At 42.0% G+C, this 11,162-nt stretch overlaps 1 protein-coding gene across 1 annotated transcript; it reads left to right on the top strand.

The window, feature by feature from the left end:
* The first annotated feature begins 4,066 nt into the window (after window positions 1-4,066).
* On the top strand, window positions 4,067-9,240 carry LOC127857265 (aspartate and glycine-rich protein-like). Its single transcript, XM_052393681.1, has 3 exons — window positions 4,067-4,151; window positions 4,454-4,885; window positions 9,053-9,240. The coding sequence occupies exons 1-3, from the start codon at window positions 4,079-4,081 to the stop codon at window positions 9,238-9,240; spliced, it is 693 nt and encodes a 230-aa protein (XP_052249641.1). The 5' UTR covers window positions 4,067-4,078.
* Window positions 9,241-11,162: the final 1,922 nt, after the last annotated feature.

Raw genomic sequence — 11,162 nt, 5'->3', positions numbered from 1 at the left:
TGTATACGGACATATATGCATACAAATGTACTTTAAATGCTTTTTAATACAGTCAATGATATTATTTGGCTTTCATCCAACATCATTTCAGAAACGTGAATCCTTTGTCTTATATATAATGTGTTTATTCAATGTCCACTTTAGATATGTCAAAAAGCTATCACAATGCTAGTGTTGCCCCCCCACACACACACATAATTATACCGCCACAAAGTCTGTTTGGGGGGCTATATAGCTATATAGGAATCAGTTTGTCCCGACCGTCCCTGTCCCAGTATGTTACGTCCGCCTCGATTTTTTGTCCATTTGTCCGCCCGATTTATTTTCATGAAATAAATTTTGAACAAATGAACATACAACAACTAAACTTCATATGTTGATGCAACCTTATTAGCTTTATATATACACCCACCGTCTTTAGGTCACTAGGTCATAGGTCAAGGTCACTTAAATCTCTTATAGAAAACTTTATCATAGACTGTATAATGGAAGTGCTTCCACCTACAGCCTTCAAAATGCATATATTGATGCACCTCAGTGAGTTTTACAGGTCAATTCCAGTGTCAGATCACAAGATCAAATGTCAATATCACTTCAACCTCTAATACAAAACTTTAATGTTGTCTTCAAAACAAAAATGCTTCCATCTGCAATTTTCAGACTTCCTATGTAGATACACCTGACCTAAATGAGTTTTACATTATCACACTACATTATTTGGCCATTAGGTCAACGGTCACTGTGTTCTCTGATGAAGAACCATTACATTGGCCCTTCCTGGGTTCTAAAAACCTCATATGTAGATGAATAAATATTGCGCAACACATACCGTTATGATCACAGGTGGAATGGAATATAAATTATTTAAAATGCATACTGTAATAAAGTGAGTATAGGTAAAATGCCTTCAACATTCAAGAGCTATCGTTACTCTAAAATCTATCTATCTATCTATCTATCTATCTATCTATCTATCTATCTATCTATCTATCTATCTATCTATCTATCTATCTATCTATCTTCCTGTCTTCCTGTCTACCTGTCTACCTGTCTACCTATCTACCTATCTACCTATCTACCTATCTATCTATCTATCTATCTATCTATCTATCTATCTATCTATCTATACTGTCTAACTCCCCTTGCGGTTATTATTGACAATATGGTGGACGAACCAATAGGGAATTACGTTAAAATTTAAACACTTAAAATAACAAAAACATTATGTTTTAACAAATGACTAAAAGTTAAATCATTTAATAACTTATCTGTAATGTTTTCCAGCAAATATCCTTTAATAATTCATAACAATGATTAAACTTGTCTGTGAACAAGGTAAGTGTTTTTCTTTTAATCAACTGTACTTTGTGTGGTTAAATGTATAAAATCGGTACCAACGTCATGTGTTTAAGTCTTGTTTGCTGCTATAAACCAGCAATGGCCAAATTCGTTAAAAGGGGAGTAACAAGTCAGCTCATTGAAATTGAAAGGTCAAAATCAACTATTATTTTGTTTGAAGAACAATTCTTTCCAAGGCCAGTCTGTGACGATTTTAATGTTACTTAAATACGCTTAATAGTAAAATCACAGAAAACTTAAGGCAATCTAAACAAACTTCAGCGCAAGTTTAGCGACTTCATTTCAAATGAGTTTTTTACATTATGACATCATTTTTATGTACCTAACCAATTTATGTATGCAACAAAGCAGTCAAGTCTTTCTTTTTATTTTCCAAAATAGTGTTGGTAAAAAGATATAAAACTCGAGAATGTTGAAATTATTGATCATTGATCATATATAAGGTCAATGATTGATCATATATAAGGCATTAAAAGTACAATATAATGCATATGTGCCCACATACACTTACTGTAGGCCTCTACAAAGCAAAGAAATTGCAAACAATTGCTGAAAAAGAATTATAAAGTCACTGCCCCTATATGTTTTCCTGGTCTTCCCCAGATGGTATCAATGTTTTCCTGACATGGTAATTAAAAACGCAAATTTCTCCACAATAAATAGTTTTCTGGAGAAACCCTGCTGAGAGGTTATGGCAGACATGTGAAAGTTTGTATAAATCCTTTAATTATTGTAGTTGCTTGCAAATTAAAGCAGTTTTTTCTCCCCTAAATGCCTGAACATGGCCCGTTTTGCCCGATCTTCTACTTCAGGAGCCACATTTCGCTCATTTTTTAAGAAAATTTGTCAGGATTTTTTCTACATGCAGGCCAAAACCTTTGTTATCAATGTTAATACACAGTTGTTAACAACCTATGTAAGTTCATGCCAAAATGCACAGCACTGTCCCCTATGGTATTACACGACCCGCAAGGTATCGGGTTTCCTGGGGTGAAGATACTATACGTCAGGAATAACTGTCAGGGTGGGTATGGATCAAATGAGCCTCGTTCTGGCAAAATTGGGCTTAATGCATGTGCGAAAAGTATCGTTCCAGTTTAGCCTGTACAGTCCGCACAGGCTAATCAGGGACGACACTTTCCGCCTAAACTAGATTTTCGGTGAGGAGAGACTTCTTTTAAACAAAAAATACCATAAAAGCGGAAAGTGACGTCCCTGATTAGCCTTTGCGGACTGCACAGGCTAATCTGGGACGACACTTTACGCACATGCATTAAGCCCAATTTTGTCCGAACGCGTCTCATATTGATGGACTGATGGATTAAACCGCTCAATATGCGTAGATACGTGCGACATCAACACAGCTCGATATGCGTAGATACGTGCGACATCAACACATAGGTGTATTGTAATATGTATGAATAACTGTCATCTTTGACGTGATTTGTAAGGATTTAAAGCAGAAATGCACAGGTTACATACAATATCCATATTACAGATAATGGTGATAGTGTTTATGATATTGATAATTTTTCATATACGGTTTTCAGATTTCGATGGCGTGAATGGACCGAAAACGCCAGAAGAGACAGGTAATAGCGTGAGCAAATCGTATGACAACGTATCTCATGTGATATACATGAACAGTTCGAAATAGTTGACACAGATCATCCGAGTACACTTATGTTCGACTGTAAATAACGTCCATAATTAAAGGGCCTCGGGCTGTTTAAGAAAATAAAGTAACAGAATTAACAAAGATTTCCGGTTGCATACGCAAATCAAAATATGGCAATCATTACAGAATATCGGATTGTTGTAAAAGAGTTCCAACGTTTTGACGTTGTTAAAGTTAAATCTTTTTTTTGTTTCTGCAATATGCGACTTCAAATAAAGAGTACTTGATAACCAGGGTGCAGGATCAACGGGGTTTACACACGGGCTGAACAGAATGTAAACAAACCGTTAACAATGACATTGAAATACTTTTGCAAAAATCTTTAGTGCACAAAAGACAGCATTTTGTGCCGATATCTAAAGATTTAAGAATAAATAATTGAATACGTTGGAAATCGTGAAAATGAATGCGTTACATATCGAATTTTGGCCAAGAACACGGGCTTATTAAATAAAGAAATTCTGATGTTAATTTCAAATTGCCATAAGCAGCATATAACACTGATTTTTATGCACTAGTTAAAATTCTTAAGAAAAATTGTTCTAAAAAGTAATATAAAGAGAAGCACAACATACCGGTGTGTTTACATCAATAAACGCTCAATAGTGAACCCAACAAAGTCACGTGATCCTGCAACCTGATAACGGTAACACCTTTTTTGCTCCCGGTAGGGTGGCATATAGCAGTTGAACTGTCAGTCCGTTTGTCTGTTTGTGTGTCCGTCCGAAAACTTTAACATTGGCCATAGCTTTTGCAATATTGAAAATAGCAACTTGATATTTGCCATGCATGTGTTTCTCATGACGCTGCACATTTTGAGTGGTGAAAGGTCAAGGTCATCCTATCAAGGTCAAAATTCAAAAAATACAATCCAAGGGAATAAATAATCATAATAAATAATAAGCTTTAAAAGGGGGATAGTTCCAAACCTGCCAAATGATATATTGAAATTTTATTTCAAAGCGTCGCAGTAGGGGGCATTGTGTTTCCGACATACACATCTCTTGTATTCTCAAATTTACGGTTTTATTTGGCACAGTCATGCAGGCCTGGATGGTCCAATCCATGTTGAAAGCTATAGATGAACAGCTGCAGGGAGTTGTTGCAGACGAAGGTTGTATTAACAGCGTTTACTTTATTTCCCAAATGTATATACATGTACTTGTTAACATATTTTGGTCTCCAGTGTAATTATATTTGTATGATTTTTTTGCAATTAGCTTGATTTCTCTTTCTATTTTACATATACCAGCAAATACAGAGATACTGTGCTAGAAATAGAAATGAGTGGGATTGCATTGACTACTTTCTATACTATATTGTTTAACGCAAAATGAAAGTTTTTATCAAAACTAATGGACAATCTTTCCACATGTACATACACGGTATAATATGTATCGACTTTATCTGCAACAGGATATGAAGGAGGGGGCAACAATGGAGGCAACTATGGAGACGACAATGGCGACGACAACAATGGCGACAATGGAGACGACAATGGAGACGAAAATGGAGACGACAATGGCGACGACAATGGAGACGACAATGGAGACGACAATGGAGACGACAATGGCGACGACAATGGAGACGACAATGGAGACGACAATGGAGACGACAATGGAGACGACAATGGCGACGACAATGGCGACGACAATGGCGACGACAATGGAGACAACAATGGCGACGACAATGGCGACGACAATGGCGACGACAATGGAGACGACAATGGAGACGACAATGGAGACGACAATGGCGACGACAATGGCGACGACAATGGAGACGACAAAGGCGACCACAATGGAGTCGACAATTTCGACGACAATGGAAACGACAATGAAGACGACAATGGCGACGACAATGGAGACGACAATGGAGACGACAATGGTGACGACAATGGAGACGACAATGTCGACGACAATGGAGACGACAATGGCGACGATAATGGAGACGACAATGGAAACGATAATGGAGACGACAATGGAGACAACAATGAAGACGACAATGGAGACGACAATGGAGACGACAATGGTGACGACAATGGAGACGACAATGGCGACGACCATGGAGACGACAATGGCGACGACAAAGGAGACGACAATGGTGATGACAATGGAGACGACAATGGCGACGACAATGGAGACGACAATGGCGACAACAATGGCGACGACAATGGAGACGACAATGGCGACGACAATGGCAACGACAATGGAGACGACAATGGCGACGACAATGGAGACGAAAATGAAGACAATAATGGAGACGACAATGGAGACGACAATGGAGACGACAATGGAGACGACAATGGAGACGATAATGGAGACGACAATGGAGACGACAATGAAGACGACAATGGAGACGACAATGGCGACGACAATGGAGACGACAATGGTGACGACAATGGTGACGACAATGGAGACGACAATGGCGACGACAATGGAGACGACAATGGCGACGACAATGGAGACGACAATGGTGACGACAATGGAGACGACAATGGCGACGACAATGAAGACGACAATGGCAACGATAATGGAGACGACAATGGAGACGACAATGGCGACGACAATGGAGACGACAATGGAGACGACAATGGCGACGACAATGAAGACGACAATGGCGTCGACAATGGCGGCGACAATGGAGACGACGATGGCGACGACAATAGCGATGACAATGGCGACGATAATGGCGACGACAATGGCGACGACAATGGAGACGACAATGGCGACGACAATGAAGACGACAATGGCAACGATAATGGAGACGACAATGGAGACGACAATGGCGACGACAATGGAGACGACAATGGAGACGACAATGGCGACGACAATGGAAACGACAATGGCGACGACAATGGAGACGACAATGGAGACGACAATGGAGACGATAATGGAGACGACAATGGAGACGACAATGAAGACGACAATGGAGACGACAATGGCGACGACAATGGCGACGACAATGAAGACGACAATGGCAACGATAATGGAGACGACAATGGAGACGACAATGGCGACGACAATGGAGACGACAATGGAGACGACAATGGCGACGACAATGGAGACGACAATGGCGACGACAATGGAGACGACAATGGAGACGACAATGGAGACGATAATGGAGACGACAATGGAGACGACAATGAAGACGACAATGGAGACGACAATGGCGACGACAATGGAGACGACAATGAAGACGACAATGGAGACGACAATGGCGACGACAATGGAGACGACAATGGAGACGACAATGGAGACGATAATGGAGACGACAATGGAGACGACAATGAAGACGACAATGGAGACGACAATGGCGACGACCATGGAGACGACAATGGCGACGACAAAGGAGACGACAATGGTGATGACAATGGAGACGACAATGGCGACGACAATGGAGACGACAATGGCGACAACAATGGCGACGACAATGGAGACGACAATGGCGACGACAATGGCAACGACAATGGAGACGACAATGGCGACGACAATGGAGACGAAAATGAAGACAATAATGGAGACGACAATGGAGACGACAATGGAGACGACAATGGAGACGACAATGGAGACGATAATGGAGACGACAATGGAGACGACAATGAAGACGACAATGGAGACGACAATGGCGACGACAATGGAGACGACAATGGTGACGACAATGGTGACGACAATGGAGACGACAATGGCGACGACAATGGAGACGACAATGGCGACGACAATGGAGACGACAATGGTGACGACAATGGAGACGACAATGGCGACGACAATGAAGACGACAATGGCAACGATAATGGAGACGACAATGGAGACGACAATGGCGACGACAATGGAGACGACAATGGAGACGACAATGGCGACGACAATGAAGACGACAATGGAGACGACAATGGCGGCGACAATGGAGACGACGATGGCGACGACAATAGCGATGACAATGGCGACGATAATGGCGACGACAATGGCGACGACAATGGAGACGACAATGGCGACGACAATGAAGACGACAATGGCAACGATAATGGAGACGACAATGGAGACGACAATGGCGACGACAATGGAGACGACAATGGAGACGACAATGGCGACGACAATGGAGACGACAATGGTGACGACAATGGTGACGACAATGGAGACGACAATGGCGACGACAATGGAGACGACAATGGCGACGACAATGGAGACGACAATGGTGACGACAATGGAGACGACAATGGCGACGACAATGAAGACGACAATGGCAACGACAATGGAGACGACAATGGAGACGACAATGGCGACGACAATGGAGACGACAATGGAGACGACAATGGCGACGACAATGAAGACGACAATGGCGTCGACAATGGCGGCGACAATGGAGACGACGATGGCGACGACAATAGCGATGACAATGGCGACGATAATGGCGACGACAATGGCGACGACAATGGAGACGACAATGGCGACGACAATGTAGACGACAATGGCGACGACAATGGAGACGACAATGGCGACGACAATGGAGACGACAATGGCTACGACAATGGAGACGACAATGGCGACGAAAATGGAGACGACAATGGCGACGACAATGGAGACGACAATGGAGACGACAATGGAGACGATAATGGAGACGACAATGGAGACGACAATGAAGACGACAATGGAGACGACAATGGCGACGACAATGGCGACGACAATGAAGACGACAATGGCAACGATAATGGAGACGACAATGGAGACGACAATGGCGACGACAATGGAGACGACAATGGAGACGACAATGGCGACGACAATGGAGACGACAATGGCGACGACAATGGAGACGACAATGGAGACGACAATGGAGACGATAATGGAGACGACAATGGAGACGACAATGAAGACGACAATGGAGACGACAATGGCGACGACAATGGAGACGACAATGAAGACGACAATGGAGACGACAATGGCGACGACAATGGAGACGACAATGGAGACGACAATGGAGACGATAATGGAGACGACAATGGAGACGACAATGAAGACGACAATGGAGACGACAATGGCGACGACCATGGAGACGACAATGGCGACGACAATGGAGACGACAATGGCTACGACAATGGAGACGACAATGGCGACGACAATGGAGACGACAATGGCGACAACAATGGCGACGACAATGGAGACGACAATGGCGACGACAATGGCAACGACAATGGAGACGACAATGGCGACGACAATGGAGACGAAAATGAAGACAATAATGGAGACGACAATGGAGACGACAATGGCGACGACAATGGAGACGACAATGGAGACGATAATGGAGACGACAATGGAGACGACAATGAAGACGACAATGGAGACGACAATGGCGACGACAATGGAGACGACAATGGTGACGACAATGGTGACGACAATGGAGACGACAATGGCGACGACAATGGAGACGACAATGGCGACGACAATGGAGACGACAATGGTGACGACAATGGAGACGACAATGGCGACGACAATGAAGACGACAATGGCAACGATAATGGAGACGACAATGGAGACGACAATGGCGACGACAATGGAGACGACAATGGAGACGACAATGGCGACGACAATGAAGACGACAATGGCGTCGACAATGGCGGCGACAATGGAGACGACGATGGCGACGACAATAGCGATGACAATGGCGACGATAATGGCGACGACAATGGCGACGACAATGGAGACGACAATGGCGACGACAATGAAGACGACAATGGCAACGATAATGGAGACGACAATGGAGACGACAATGGCGACGACAATGGAGACGACAATGGAGACGACAATGGCGACGACAATGAAGACGACAATGGCGTCGACAATGGCGGCGACAATGGAGACGACGATGGCGACGACAATAGCGATGACAATGGCGACGATAATGGCGACGACAATGGCGACGACAATGGAGACGACAATGGCGACGACAATGTAGACGACAATGGCGACGACAATGGAGACGACAATGGCGACGACAATGGAGACGACAATGGCTACGACAATGGAGACGACAATGGCGACGAAAATGGAGACCACAATGGAGACGACAATGGAGACGACAATGGAGACGTCAATGGCGAAGACAATGGAGGTGACGAGATGAGCAAGAGGATTGAAATCTTGGAGAAATTGACTGAGAAAAAGTTTGCTCAACGCCTTCTCGATCAGTTAAAGTCCAAACGAAGCTCTGAATAAATGTCGTCATATGAATATTATGTATGAAATAAATGGAATATTGTTCCATCTTATTTGGAAACTTCAATATTCTCAACCGTGTTACAAATTAGTACTGGTATATAAACGTTTAGAAAGACTCGTGTCGTTTACCATTTTTTAAAATAACAGCATAACATTTGTTTGAGAGCAACATCTATAAGTACAGTAATATAACATCAATCACTTAAGTGGATACTTTGCATTTGCAATTTGAATGCTTTTTTTGTCAATGTATTGTTGATGTTTTGTGAAAACCAGATGTAGTTCGTTTTTTCCATGACTGTGACTTTATTGACATTGTGATCAAACGCATTACACGAATATCAGTTGAAAAGAGAGAAAAAAAAGAATGTTTGTTGGATCGTCAAATGCCACCCCATCAGTCCGTGAGTCTCCCTCTTGCAACTCACAGCCGTATTAAAACTATCTATATAAGCAGTACTCTGTGAAATGGAGGTTTAATGCATATGCGTAAAGCTTCGTCCCAGCTTAGCCTGTACAGTCCGCACAGGCTATTCAGGGACGACACTTTTCCCTTAAACTTTATTTTTGCTAAGAAGAGCATTTATTTAAACAGAAAATATCAGAAGAGCGGAAAGTGTCGTCCCTGATACGCCTTTGCGGACTGCACAGGCTTATCTGGGACACTTTAAGCGTATGCATTAAACCCCTTCACAGAGCACGGCTCATATGTTAATATTAGTAAAGAAAAACGTTTGCTGCACCAGCAGGACAGAAACTTTACCGTAGCACAAGGTCATTTGAGTCGTGTTCTGAGAAAACTGGGCATAATGCATGTGCGTAAAGTGTCGTCCCAGATTAGCCTGTGCAGTCCGACTTATTTATGAATGAGAATTAACCAATATGAGACGGTTCTTATATTAAGTCAATAAACACATTTATCCTAAAAAATAAATATCTAAGGTTCGATTACAGCCCGACCACATAACTTGTATGTGGTCGGTCATTCTTCCTGCAGCCGTTCTCCTCCTATCTCTGATTCACGTTGTGCCGTTGCCAGTAACTGGCATAAATATTTCTACGTAGTCATGGAAACAAGCTAGCTCAAGAAAAGTGTGAGTAAGTTTATTGACCTCCGTGATAAGACGGAAATAATGTTTGCTGTTCAAAACGGCGATAACCCCAACCTAACACTTTCCCGCACACTTGAAAACCAGTTAATTTGGGAAAAAACTATTGTACATGTATCAATAAAGAAACAGTGCGATAAAATTTATTTATTAAACGATTGGATGATATTTTCTCAACTTTCAAAATCGTATTTCTTTAAATTACAAAAGCCGGTAATTGGTACAGAAAAGTTAATAGTATGGTATTTCTTTTTTTTCAAGAATGCACAACATATCTCAATCGGCATTTTATAACAAATATTGATTACATTTCTTCACCAATTCGTAAATAATAATTGCCAAAAGAAAATCTTGATAGAAATGTGAAGTACGTCGTGTCTATTTGAATCTGTACGTTTGTTCCTTGTAATATTAATTACAAAATATAGCGAATGTCTTGTTAAGTTTGATGTATTTTATTACAAGCTGCCTATAAGGAGTTACCAGGTATACACGACAAATACGACTAATTTTACAAATACGACATATAGCAAAAGAATTACCTTCGGAACTGGTAAAACGATGACCAGACAAGTAACATTGCCAAAGATCAAATTAGAAGTAGTTTCATCTTGAGGTTGATACATCACCAAAACGCATTTCCACAACCTTACAACAACTGGTATTGTATACTTACCTTGCTTAGACATATGGATCACGTTAGAGCCAGGCAGTGACGAACATGTTATTTCGAATTCGTCACGGTCGTGTACATACGTTGATAACGTCAACAGTTTGTTCATGGGCCGCTTGTATAACCGTTGTATAAAA

Source organism: Dreissena polymorpha, chromosome 14, assembly GCF_020536995.1.
Source record: "Dreissena polymorpha isolate Duluth1 chromosome 14, UMN_Dpol_1.0, whole genome shotgun sequence".
Taxonomy (NCBI): Eukaryota; Metazoa; Mollusca; class Bivalvia; order Myida; family Dreissenidae; genus Dreissena; species Dreissena polymorpha.
Note: the sequence above shows the minus strand (reverse complement) of the source record. Positions and strands in the feature narration are given on the sequence as shown.